Genomic DNA, 13,667 nt, shown 5'->3' with positions numbered 1-13,667 from the left:
AAAGAACATCGCGTCAGCCTGGTAAAAAATGGACAGAGGAACGGAAGAAGGAGCATTCTGAGAGGATGAGGAGGTTTTGGGAAGCAAAGAAGAAAAACATCCGAAGATGAAATTATGAATTCAAGTTCAATCGCTCTCCTAAAAGGGAACAATCGTTTTATATGTTCCTACAGCAAACGAAAAAATTTGCTTATGGCACATTTGGACAAGAGTCGAACACAAGTCACGGGACAAGAGCTGACGCACTACAGGAAAGAGACTCAAACAAAGCACACTTCAGCAAAACTCACCATTTATAACGACGCTAGAAGTCTGCTGATACGTAGACTGTATGGGGAAGCAGCGACGTGTTACTGGTCATAGAAGACGAGCGAATGTACTTCTGTCCTATTAAACTACGTACAGCTACAGTATACACCATCCGTCCAAAACGATCCGACACTAATTTTATTTCGACGTCAGAGTAGTAATTACAGTGGTTACTTGCGCTAACAACGGTAAACAACAGATGTGCATTCGACCAATCAGATGCAGATAGTGTTAAGAAGTGGACGTGCGGCTGTGTCAACGTTATTGGGTCACAAATCGCATAGAGAATAATAAGAGGAAAGGGTGTGCAAAGTTTTTCCCACACAGCGTGACTCCCGAACTAAAAACAACGATATGTGGACGCTTACTACGATTTGACAGAAATGCAAAACGCGACAATTCTTTTCTTGAAAAAATCATTACGGATAATGAGACTTGGTGTTATCAGTATGAACCTACCACAAAACTACAAAGTGCACAAACTCACACGAACAGTTAATGATTTACCATGTAACCGACGTTCAAGCCAATGTAGGGTGCGAATTGAATGTCAGCCCAAAAAAGCACTTTTATGACAGTTTCACACGGTTATATGAAAGTTCTACGAGCTATACTACAATGGGAGGGGGGGGGGGGGGGAGTCTATGAAACCATTCTGTTACCTTTTTTTCTGACGGGTTACAAGTCGAGATACTGACAGAAGAAATTTGCTAGGAGACAGACGACGGTAATTATGCGAATAAATTTGGGGCATGCATGTTACTCTACGCTCCTATGCAAGCCCGGAATGAATAACCAGATGATGAGTAAAAAGATGCAATGAACACCTGGATCTGAAGAGAGAACTGAATGTCTTGATTTTGTTCTGAACTTTTCACTTAAGCTCTACTCTGAGAAAATAATTTATGTACTGTTGTTTTAATTGCCAACAATGCACTAAAATTACTGTCAGAATGATTATAGTTTGTACCTGAGTGTGGCATTTGAATCGATAATTAATTGCACAACTGCTCTTACCTAAGGGTTTTATGAAACCTGTAAACCCTTCGAAAACCAGGCACAAGTTTTCACATTCTCTCACTCCATGTGCAAACAGTTGACTCTACAGAATATAGGGAACAAGACCTTTTTGTAGAAAATTTTATGTACTTAAATTTTGTGCTGAGATGCCTATTCGTTGGAGGCCACAGTTCTCGATTTATTCAAGAGAAACGCCTTTGAAGGTCACTTTTGTTCATTTTTCTTGAATGATTCGAAAACTATGGTTTCTAGCGAAAACGTATCCCAATACAAAATTCAACTACGTTAAATTTCCGATAGAAAAGTCTCGCTCATTTTTCTATAGGATTAACAGTTCATGTAAGTGAGAGAATATGAAGATCTTCGATGTTGTATTTGAAGGTGTTGCGGGTTGCATAACACACATAGGTAGGAACAGCTAAATCACCTTGTGTAAGGACTAGTTGTACAAACTTCATGGGCCTATGTAAGTGCATTGCAGCAGCCTTAATATATACAAGATTAATCTAATTAAAATCCAGTTACTCATGGAGGTCCAGTATGGGCTGTAATTATCGGATGGCAGCGAACTTGGTAAATATACTATTGCGTTAACGCGTAATCGATTTACGCCGGAAAAAAAAATTAATTCCAATTTTGGGCACCATGTGCAAATCTGGCACTGTACACCGTTTTTTGGACGCCATGATATCCACGCTGTCATTTGACAAGCCATAACATGAGTGAAAGTATGGCGGTCGAGAAGAGAGACGTGTGCTGTTAGTGAAACTGTTTTTGTGGACAGCAGCAATTAAAGTGGTGTATTGAGACAGTATCGCCGACTGAAATGTCTGAAGAGAGGTCTGATGTCATTAAATGGTTTACAGATGACGATAACGGAATTCAAAAACTAGGGTGAGCATGCTGTGGCAGCTACAAGGGAAGGTGTCCTATCTCAGTGGAAGTGATTGACGAGGTTGCTGTTGCTGTAACTGACCATGTAGTAGTGCCCGGGTAGTGCAGTGTCACGAGAATTGTCCATCTCATGTCAACACTATGGAAAGTTCTGTGGTCCACATTTTACTCTGGTAGCTGTACAATATCCATACGGTGCAGAAGCCGAAACCTCATGGTCCGCAGCAACATTCTGTATTTGCTCTTCGGTTTCTGGCATTGATCGAAGTTCATGACGTGAGGCGAGAATATTCTATAGAGTAGCAAGGTACATTTTACATTACAGCGTGAACAAGCAGAACTGCAGAATTTGGCGTTTTATTAAGTCGCATGCTGTATACGAAGAGCCACTGCACTCACTGAGTGGTGTATGTTGATGAACACCTTTATTCTCGGGCCATTGTTCTTTTAAGAGGATACACCCAGAGGGCCTATCATGTGTGTCGTGACGGCTGCACTTATTGAGACCTCCTTATACAGCATGTTATTTCTGCTTTGAAAGAGCGCAACTGTGTGGGTACATCTGTTTTCAAGCAAGATGAGACAGCATCTCATGTCACTCGCCGAGTGAAAGATATGCTTATTGCAACCTTCCACGAACATGTTACACCAGAGATTTGCCAGATGCACTGCCTGAATCTATGTGGGTATCTAAAAGAATTCGTTTACCAGGGTCATGTTCGGCATCTACAGTATAGAGGAGCACGTTTTTCAGATTACAACAGAACTGCTGCGTGCAACTGTTGACCACGTTGTATTATTGTCACCGTCTCCAGTACTCATATTAAACAAATTGTGTAAGCAGCGGTCAATTACAAAATCGCCGGCCGCGGTGGCCGAGCGGTTCTAGGCGCTTCAGTCCGGAACCGCGCGACTGCTACGGTCGCAGGTTCGAATCCTGCCTCGGGCATGGATGTGTGTGATGTCCTTAGGTTAGTTAGGTTTAAGTAGTTGTAAGTTCTAGTGGACTGATGACCTCAGATGTTAAGTCCCATAGTACTCAGAGCCATTTGAACCAATTACAAAATCAAATTATGTCTTTCTCACTTGTTTGACTTTTTCTGGTAATGTCTCGTTCCTAATGCATTACTTATGGAAACATTTCTATACGACTTTGTTTGCATTCACAGCACCTGTTGGCCGATATTGAAACTAATTTTTTCAGCGTAAATCGGTTCTTCATTAATGCAAGAGAATAAGTGTTGCTGCCATAGGATGGGGGCTATGTGGATTGAAATAAGAAAATATTCTACTGCTCAGCCCGTACGCACAGCTCGGACGCCATTTTGTCACATAACCGTTGCCAGACAAGTCGTGCACAAGCGGCAAGACGCTTTTTCCAAATGTATTAAATCCAGCCAGCAGTCACCCAGAAGGAAACAAAGGAGGTAAGACAGTATCGCTCATAACAATCCGCCATGAAATAGTAAGTCTGCTTAGAAGAAGGTGTATTGTTGAAATGTAAGAATGCTACTTATAAATCTTTCCAATACTAGTTGCATAGTATTCACCAGGTCTGTCAATGGAACAACTAGCGACTCTGTCATGAATTTGAGCAACTAGTTACATTTAAGAAATAACGGAATGGTGCTATGTGAATCAGTCTTCGTGGGGCTTTCTGAATCGGAATATTCATTATTAAAGTATACATGTAACCTAATTACACACAATAATCCCTCAGCCTCCACTATAAAATTTGTTATTTGTAAAATTTTTGACGTCACCTGGAGACGTGGAGCTAATGAAGGATATGCTGTGAAGGGATTTGAGAGCACCGGAAATTTACCCTTCAGTCCCAACAAAATACTCTCACACAAATTCCTTCCTTCGTCCACATCCCTGAATAATGAGTCCTACTTTGTTAACACAGAATCACAAGTGAACCCAGGCTCTACAAATCCTTCTAACCATCCTAGAAATTCGGAAATTCGGAGCTCAGCAACATCATCATTATTATCATTTGCTGGGGCCTTTTCCCACTGCAATGCGGAGTCGGCCTTGTCACTATGGATTTGGCGATTTTAGTGTCAGAGAGTGGCCGGATGGCCCTCGTGTCGCCGCCCCATACCCTCCGGGACGGAATGAGTGTACCGCAACTGTCTGCATCTAGTGTAAGCCATGATACAGTGTTTTTAAATGTCTGCGAGTCGTGTAACTGAAGCGGAACATGGGGACTAGCCTCGTACTCATCTAGGGGGATGTGAAAAACCGCCTAAAAACCACATCCAGGTTAATCTGCCGAGTGGATTCGATCTGGGGCAGGCGCGCCTACGCGGGTCCAGGCCGCAGCGCAATAGCGCTCTCGGCTAACCTGGCATCGTCTTCACCATTTTCTTCTGTTTTGTTAACTCCAACGAAAATCATAGGTACCCCATGTGCGAGAAGCGAGAAAAATTCAGCTTGCCATCTTCAGTTCATCTCTGTCATAGAAGGGGGAAGAGTAAACTGTATTTTGAAAAGTCCCGTGGGAAGAAGGTAAAGAGTTGCAGAAATGAGCTGGATGTTGAAGCGGAACCTTCAAACCCAGAAGAGGATTAATCTTCATCGTTATCGGGAGCTGAAACGGTGGAAGACAACGTACCTTGTGGTTTCTGGAACATCAGATATACGAACCCAGAGAAGTGCAAGGTGTTGTTTTAAACAATTTGTGTGAGAGTTACTGTTTGTAACCGATTCTCCTGTGGGAAATGCACGAAACATCTACTGGAACAGCTAAAAAAAAAAGTGTAATCTACCGTACTGTGTATAACTGTATGACTGTTTATAGTGATTCAGGTAACTCCATTTATGATTCACCTAGCCGCATAAATTTTTTTCGATTGTTTCAACATTTTAAATTTAGCTATTTACGCGGAATGAGTAGATTTTAAAGCGAAGTACCTTTGATCTACTTAGCGCTACAATTTAAGATGTATAGTAAAATATTTACTATCGCTTTAGGGCCCAAAAAGTTGAAATTATTCATCTAACCCCATCTTACCCCACAATAATTGCAGTCCACACTAAACCACTGTGAGCAGCTGCATTCTGTTTATAACCACACGATATTTTTCGAAAACATCGTTTCTTGTGCTAAGTGCAGCACTATCCTGAAAATAATACAATTTGGTCTTTTTGAGGTAAATAAGGTTTACTGACACTTCCCACTTCCACCTCTTAGCTCTACAGCTAACGAATGTTGGTGTCCTTTTGGATCCATTTATTCTATATTCCGAGGTCTAGAGGTAATGCCTTTACTAATCGAAACGCTACTTGCTCATTTACGATCCTAGACCTTCCTTAAATGTTGTATAGCAATTATCAGCAATTGTGGCCAGAATATCCTTTTATAAAAGACCGCACTCGTTACACCAACAGCCTTGCCAAAGACAACGACGGAGCAGACAAAGTTTCAGTGCACCTTCTTGCCCTTTGGGTGGGAAACAAATGACAGATAATTTTTGTTCTCTGGAGTCCGCAGTGCAAAATATGTCTTGTAGTGGAGTGATTATGGTAATGAAATACAAGTATCACTGCTCTACAGATAACTTTTATTGCGTAAATCACAATGAACCCATATCTGCATATTGACATCGTCAGGTTTTCTGTAAACACATTAATAGGTGATAGTTCAGATGTTGTAAAATTTAACTATGACCTTAAAAATATTATACATTCGACTGGTGTTTTTACTTGAAGTACCATATCGGTGATGCTATATGCGGTCTTTGTTGGAATTTGTATTTACATGTTATCTGTATGTACGTCGTTGACGTACTGTTCTATCTGATTTTTAGATACAGATTGGTTTTTGTACGTTTTTTTCCTCTTGATGGCGTGGGTCACAGTAGAGCAACGATATTACATTAAAGTAGGTGAAGTGTGGGAATTCGGTTATGTTTTTTCTTAGATTCGGTTATGATAATGTTTTTTACCTGAAATTTCATCTGGTTTGAGTTGAGATAAACATGTTTTACGTTTATTTTTTTGTTTTTTAGATCATAATTTTGTTATGTTTATGAGTTGTGATGTCATACCTTTGTTTTGAGGTATTTATGCTGTTACAGTGGATATGTGTTACTTAGTACCTCTGGTTTGTTTATTTGACCTGTTTTCCTTCTTTATAATATCAATATAATGTCAGTGACATTCTCATTGTATTTTTTGTGTGCTTGAGATCGGTTTGTTCCTTCAGGAAATTTAGAGGGTTATATCATGCATGGGAATATTTCTTTGTTTCATCAAGGATATTCATGATTGCTCCCTTTTGCGTAATATGGAGGATTTCCAGTACTTCGTTTATGAACTTTACATCGTGTTTTTCTGTTTACATAAGATGAAAGAATATGGATGGGTTGTCTTCACTGTCTCTGGCGTGCTCTTTGTTCCTAATGTTGAAATTTCTGCCGGTTTGTCCTAAGTAGAATTTGTGGCTTCTGTTACGTGAAATTTCGTAGATGCCAAGGTTGTTATGTTCTGTAATTGTCAAGTTGCCTCTGTGGTTTTGAATTTACGGCTGTGTCTGTTTTGATATATAAAGGCGAGGTTGGTTTTGTTGAATAATTTGTTTTGTTTGAGATGTTTCCTAGATGGGTTGTGATTACGTATGTTGGTTGCTTTCTTCTTTTTCGTTCTGTGTGTATGTGTGTGTTTGGTTGTGTTTTACTATAGTATAATTTCGGTATAATTTCACAGTCATAATCGTTTTGTTGTGCTATGTATTCTAAGATTTTTATTTCCTTCTTAGTTGTATTGTCTTGTAGTAGTGGATTAATCAGTCTGTTAAACATAGCGTGGAAAATGCGAGTTTGTGAGCTTTAGAATGACAGAAGTGTGCTCTGGCACTACAGTCCGTTGTGGTGCCTCTTCTAGTGATAACTGTTAAGCAAGTAATATCGCTGATCCAACTTCATCCAGGCTGTCTTAAAACTTTGTACTGAAATAGAAATTTATTGAGATAACACACAGAATCTACAGGTTTGTCATTTTGTAGCAAACAGTCTCAAGTTTCACAGAAAGCGTCAGGTGTCATTTTGGTACAATGTGACTACCATTTATTATGCGGCAAACATCCCACCGGTAATCAGTTTCTACCCACACGCCTTGCAGCGTAGCTTGTGCAGTGGCAGCGTAGATTCGATTTTTCAAGTCGGGTAAATTGTTTGGTAGGGGAGGTACGTCGTACACACGGTATCTAATAAAACCTCAGAGAAAGAAATCCAGTGTTGTCACGTCTGGGGGGGGGAGGGGGCGAGGTGGCCATGCGGTTGGCCCTTTACAGCCAATCCACCGACCTGGGAAGCGATTATCGAGGAAACCTCGAACTTACATGAGGAAATGAGGTGCTGCTCCGTCTTGCCGGCAGTAAACCATCCCATCTCTAACACCTTCATCGATCTATAGAATTCAAAAGTTTTCAAACATATGTATCTAGAAATCAAAACAGACTGCAAACACACTGCGCACCAGTGAAAGTAACCATTTCAACTTTGCCTACGCTTTCACTCCTGGTAGCGAAATGAGGTACTAATACACTATGTTAATCAGAATTGAGGTTCTTTGCTACAAAGTGACACACCTATCGATTCTGTAAGTTAATAAATTTCCATATCATTCAAAGGCTGTAAAGTTCTTCTTGACTCGCGCTGTATAATGCCTTTATGATCATGGTTACAGTTTACAGCATCTAGACCATCACCTATTAATACACCGGGTGGTTATAATTAAACTTTCTCCATTTAACACGTTATAACACGGAAACTAATTACCGTACGAGTACCAAATTTGGTAGCATTAATGTCCAGAATGTGGAGTGCATGATTTCCATGCTACACAGTGCCACCGTCTATTTCCGACTATGGCTACCAGGTGCCATAAGCAGTCATCGTAATTCATAGTCTCACACATCTGACCAATCGCAGTGCACTTGTTGGTGGCGTGTCAACATGACCTTGGACAAAAGGAGCAGGACGTTATTGGTGAAACTATCTTATCAAAACAGTAATGCTGTAGCTACACTCCGACAATATAGCCAGCTGAAAGGGTTACGGAAGAGTGCTCTTTCTCCACCTGCTGTGCCGAGCGTGATGAAGAAATTAGTCAACAGGAGAACTGGGCGTCTCACCGGGAAGAGGCCGACGACCGGTTGCAAGACATGTGGTTGATGCTGTTGCTCTGGCAGACAACGTTGGTTGTTGCGTGCAATTCCCGCCCTCCACTTTCTGCAAGAGCTTAAGTTGACGAGGGCTGGCCCTGGATCATCCTATGGACAGACGGGTGACGTGAACACACAGAATTGCCGAGTATGTGGTTCTGCACCTCCAGTCACTGTACACGAAGTTCCTCTGCTTGGCGAACGCGTCACTGTATGGTGTGGCTTCACGGCTACGTTCATCACTGGCCCATTCTTTTTTCAACAGGTTGGCGCTCAAGGATGTAACACCTCGGTTCAGTTTACAGTGATAAAAGCTATAGAAAGAATAATTTAAAATTAAGAATATAATTTTTAGAGGGGAAATTAGTGTAGAATCAGAGTTCGGTAATTGCAGATCAAAATTATAGTATATCAGCAAGTAGTTTAAGGTCTAAGTACAGCAAAGCCACGGAAGCTCCGTCATGGACAAGGCAGTGACTTTAAACTCTTGTGATGAAAAACCTATAAAAAGGCCTGATCGTCATTATTACCGCCTTCTTCCTTTGATTGTTTCGTTAAAGGGCGGGGAACCTGTGTCAGTCAGCGAGACAATAATTAGATTGGACTTTATCGTGGTAAGATTCACGATACTGTTAGAATATTACGGAGATTAAAAGTGATATAGTGTACGATCTCTGACTGTTGGTAGCAACGGAGTATTAGGGGGATTTTAGGACTTTAGTGCTAGATTGGAACTTTACGACATATAGACGACAGAAACTCAAATTATCTGCTGATACGAGTGACTTCAGAGGTACCGGTTGTCAGATATTAAGTTATGGACTTTTGAAAGTGTCGTGTACCGTTAGTTGCGAATATGCACGTAGAGCGCGTGCATATCGGCATTTGCGGACTATTTAGATTCCTCCAGGATAGGAACTTTTTAAATAGACCATCATCCATCACCATCTTAATCCTTGAATATAGAGTAAAAGTGCAATACGAGAGTGTTGCACTTATTTCATTTACCCAGTACTAATCAGTGAAGGTTTTACGGAACCAAAGCTATTCAGCAACATCTAGCGGAAAGCGTAGGCATTAACTGACACGCTAACTGAAGTGAACGTTTACGTGTTTTAGGGACTGCTTAATACGAACTTTTGTGACTCTTTGACGCCTCCACTCCCTCCGAAAGGTGGCGCAGGCTGTCTTAATCATAAAAGGGAAGAGTTTTAGCCGCGCAAATTACTAAATAAAAGCGATATTTACAAGACTCGCAGTAATAGTAAAACACAAGGCCCGCACCTCATCGGAGAGTCGTCGCTGTCACGTCGGGAAGTAAAGCAGGAAAACCTACCGACGATACGTAACGTCGACGTGGGGTACCTAAAAAGGGAACTACAAGAGAGTTGGGGATACTTCACGGACCAAAGGCGTGGAGCGTGATTGGCCAGCGTTACTGCGATATGCTTCGCCAGCATGTCATACCCGCCCTACAGGACTGAGACGCACTGAACTCATGCAAGATGGGGGCCCATCGCACATCGCTCGCGAGGTTCACCCACTTCTCCGAAACACATCTGGAAACAGTCGAATTATCAGACGATCGTTTCCAAATGCTTGGCCGGAGCGTTCACCTGATCCTACTCCCCGTGGTTTCTGGTTGCGGGGCTACCTGAAGGACAGGGTTTACCAGGGGAACAATCATACAGGCGCTGATTTGAAGCGCAGCGTATCAAGAGAGGTAGCCAGCATACCTACGGACACGCTACGTTCTACATCTACATCTACATGGTTACTCTGCAATTCACATTTAAGTGCTTGGCAGAGGGTTCATCGAACCACAATCATATTATCTCCCTACCATTCCACTCCCGAACAGCACGCGGGAAAAACGAACACCTAAACCTTTCTGTTCGAGCTCTGATTTCTCTTATTTTATTTTGATGATCATTCCTACCTATGTAGGTTGGACTCAACAAAATATTTTCGCATTCGCAAGAGAAAGTTGGTGACTGAAATTTCGTAAATAGATCTCGCAGGGACGAAACACGTCTTTTCTTTCATGACTTCCATCCCAACTCGCGTATCATATTTGCCACATTCTCTCCCCTATTACGTGATAATACAAAACGTGCTGCCCTTTTTTGCACCCTTTCGATGTCCTCCGTCAATCCCACCTGGTAAGGATCCCACACCACGCAGGAATATTCTAACAGAGGACGAACGAGTGTAGCGTAAGCTGTCTCTTTAGTGGACTTGTTGCATCTTTTAAGTGTCCTGCCAATTAAACGCAACCTTTGGCTCGACTTCCCCACAGTATTATCTATGTGGTCTTTCCAACTGAAGTTGTTCGTAATTTTAACACCCAGGTACTTAGTTGAATTGACAGCCTTGAGAATTGTGCTATTTATCAAGTAATCGAATTTCTTTTGGAACTCATGTGGATCACCTCACACTTTTCGTTATTTAGCGTCAACTGCCACATGCCACACCATACAGCAATGTTTTCTAAATCGCTTTGCAACTGATACTGGTCTTCGGATGACCTTACTAGACGGTAAATTATAGCATCATCTGCGAACAAGCTAAGAGAACTGCCCAGATTTATATAGATCAGGAACAGTAGAAGTCCCCCGGACGCTTCCCTGGGGAACACCTGATATCACTTCAGTTGAGCAGTGAAGAATGCAATCTTGTGTTTTCAGACTCTTCGAGACAGCCATATTGAGCGTCTTTTGTAGCAATAATGGTACTTGTATGTAACGGTATGATGTACCGTAGCAACACATTAAAAATGTTCCAGTCGGATTGATTCTGCATTATTTCGCTTCCGCATGTCCTTCACATTAATGCTACCAAGTTTGGTCCTCGTACGGCAATGAGTTTCCTTGTTATAACGCGTTAAATAGGGAAAGTTTAATAATAACCAAACCGTATTTACAGAACTTGCGATATACCGACTTCACTGCGATTTAAGCAATAATACTCATGCAAACATCTGTATAACTGGTGTATCGTTATCGTAAATGACAGACAAGGATGCACGGGCCGGTACCTGGGTGTGAGCTGGCAGGAGAGTGGTGCCTGGAAGGCGCGGCGTAGCCCGCGCCGAAGAGCGGCACGCCCGAGTCCCGGGGCGGCAGCGGGTAGCGCTGCAGCTGCTGCAGCTGCAGGTGCGCGGGCTTCTGCTGCGGCGGCTTGTGGGGCAGCGGCGGGGGGTAGGTGGCCGGCGCCGCCACCTGCTGCTGCTGCTGGCTCTTGCGCGACGTGCTCGCTGCAACACGGCGGAAAGGCGCCAGTTAGTGTCAGAGCGCCAAACAGGGCCGCATTCTGCACAGGCGATCTAGACATGCACGTTTAGAGTTGTTTTAAAACTGTGATGTGGGCCTTCTCATAATCATTAGAGACTTTTTCAACTGTGAATGAAATGGAATGATGGCATGCTACATTGTCGAAAAAAATCTCAATAAAATTCCGAGAATACGTTTCTCTATGTAACATATTTACGTCATCAACATTTCAAGATTACAGGTTAATGTGACAGATAAACCGTTACCAAGGTGAAATTCTGGTACATTAATAACATACACTACTGGCCATTAAAATTGCTACACCAAGAAGAAATTCAGATGATAAACGGGTATTCATTGGACAAACATATTGTACTAGAACTGACATGTGATTACATTTTCACGCAATTTGGGTGCATAGATCCTGAGAAATCAGTATGGAGAGCAACCACCTCTGGCCGTAATACCGTCCTGATACGCCTGGGCATCGAGTCAAACAGAGCCTGGATGGCGCGTATAGGTAAAGCGGCCCATGCAGCTTCAAGAACATACTACCGTTCATCAAGAGTAGTGACTGGCGTATTGTGACGAGCCGGTTTCACGGCCACCATCGACCAGACACTTTCAGTTGGTGAGAGATCTGGAGAATGTGCTGGCCAGGGCAGCAGTCGAACATTTTCTGTATTCAGAAAGCCCGTACAGGACCTGCAACATGCGGTCGTGCATTATCCTGTTAAAATGTAGGGTTTCGCAGGGATCGAATGAAGGGCAGAGCCACGGGTCGTAACACATCTGAAATGTAACGTCCACTGTTCAAAGTGCCGTCAATGCGAACAAGAGATGACCGAGATGTGTAACCAATGGCACCCAATACCATCACGCCGGGTGATACGCCGAGTACTCCCTTCCAATGTGCGTTCACCGCGATGTCGCCAAACACGGATGCGACCATCATGATGCTGTAAACAGAACCTGCTTTCATCCGATAAAATGACGTTTTGCCGTTCATGCACCCACGTTCGTCGTCGAGTACACCATCGCAGGCGCTCCTGTCTGTGGTGCTTCGTTAAGAGTAACCGCAACCATGGTCTCCAAGCTGATAGTCCATGCTACTGCAGACGTCGTCGAACTGTTCGTGCAGACCGTTGTTGTCTTGCAAACGTCCTCATCTGTTGGCTCACGATCCGTCACAGCCATGCAGATAACTTGCCTGTCATCTCGACTGCTAGTGATACGAGACCTGTTGGGATCCAGCACGTCGTTCCGTATTACCCTCCTGAACACACCCATTCCATATTCTGCAAACAGTCATTGGATCTCGACCATCGCGAGCAGGAATGTCGCGATACGATAAAACGCAATCACGATAGGCTACGATCCGAACTTTATCAAAGTCGGAAACGTGATGGTACGCATTTCTCCTCCTTACACGAGGCATCACAACAACGTTTCACCAGGCAACGCCGGTTAACTGCTGTTTGTTTATGAGAAATCGATTGGAAACTTTCCTCTTGTCAGCACGTTGTAGGTGTCGCCACCGGCGCCAACGTTGTGTGAATGCTCCGAAAAGCTAATTATTTGGATATCACAGTATCGTCTTCCTGTCGGTTAAATTTCGCGTCTGTAGCACGTCATTTTCGTGGTGTAGCAATTTTAATGCACAGTAGTGTATGTAACCGCCAGAATGCTGAATGCAAGCATGCAAACGTGCGAGATGTCAGTTTGTGGGATGGAGTTCCATGCCTGTTGCAGTTGGTGGGTCAATACAGGGACGGTTAAAGCTAGTTGTGTGGATGATGCTACAGTTGTCGTTCGGTAATATCCCACAAATGCTCGATTCTGAGTTAGTTCTCCTGGCTGAGCAGGCCAAGACAATATGTCAACACTGTAGATGGCGTTGGGTAATGGGGGCGACCGTTATCCTGTTCCAAAACAGACCCTGCAATGCAGTTCATGAATGGCAACACACGTCGAATCACCGGACTGACGTACAATTGTGC

At 42.9% G+C, this 13,667-nt stretch overlaps 1 protein-coding gene across 1 annotated transcript in view; it reads right to left on the bottom strand.

Annotated features, from left to right (window-relative positions):
• Window positions 1-13,667, bottom strand: part of LOC126354146 (low-density lipoprotein receptor-related protein 4) — a 765,275-nt gene that overhangs the window by 596,131 nt on the left and 155,477 nt on the right. The window contains exon 2 of the mRNA XM_050003556.1: window positions 11,433-11,651. Coding sequence (XP_049859513.1) covers window positions 11,433-11,651 — 219 coding nt within the window. The remainder of the gene's footprint in view (window positions 1-11,432; window positions 11,652-13,667) is intronic.

This window comes from Schistocerca gregaria, chromosome 3 (assembly GCF_023897955.1).
Source record: "Schistocerca gregaria isolate iqSchGreg1 chromosome 3, iqSchGreg1.2, whole genome shotgun sequence".
Classification (NCBI taxonomy): Eukaryota; Metazoa; Arthropoda; class Insecta; order Orthoptera; family Acrididae; genus Schistocerca; species Schistocerca gregaria.
This window is presented reverse-complemented; position numbering and strand designations above follow the sequence as displayed.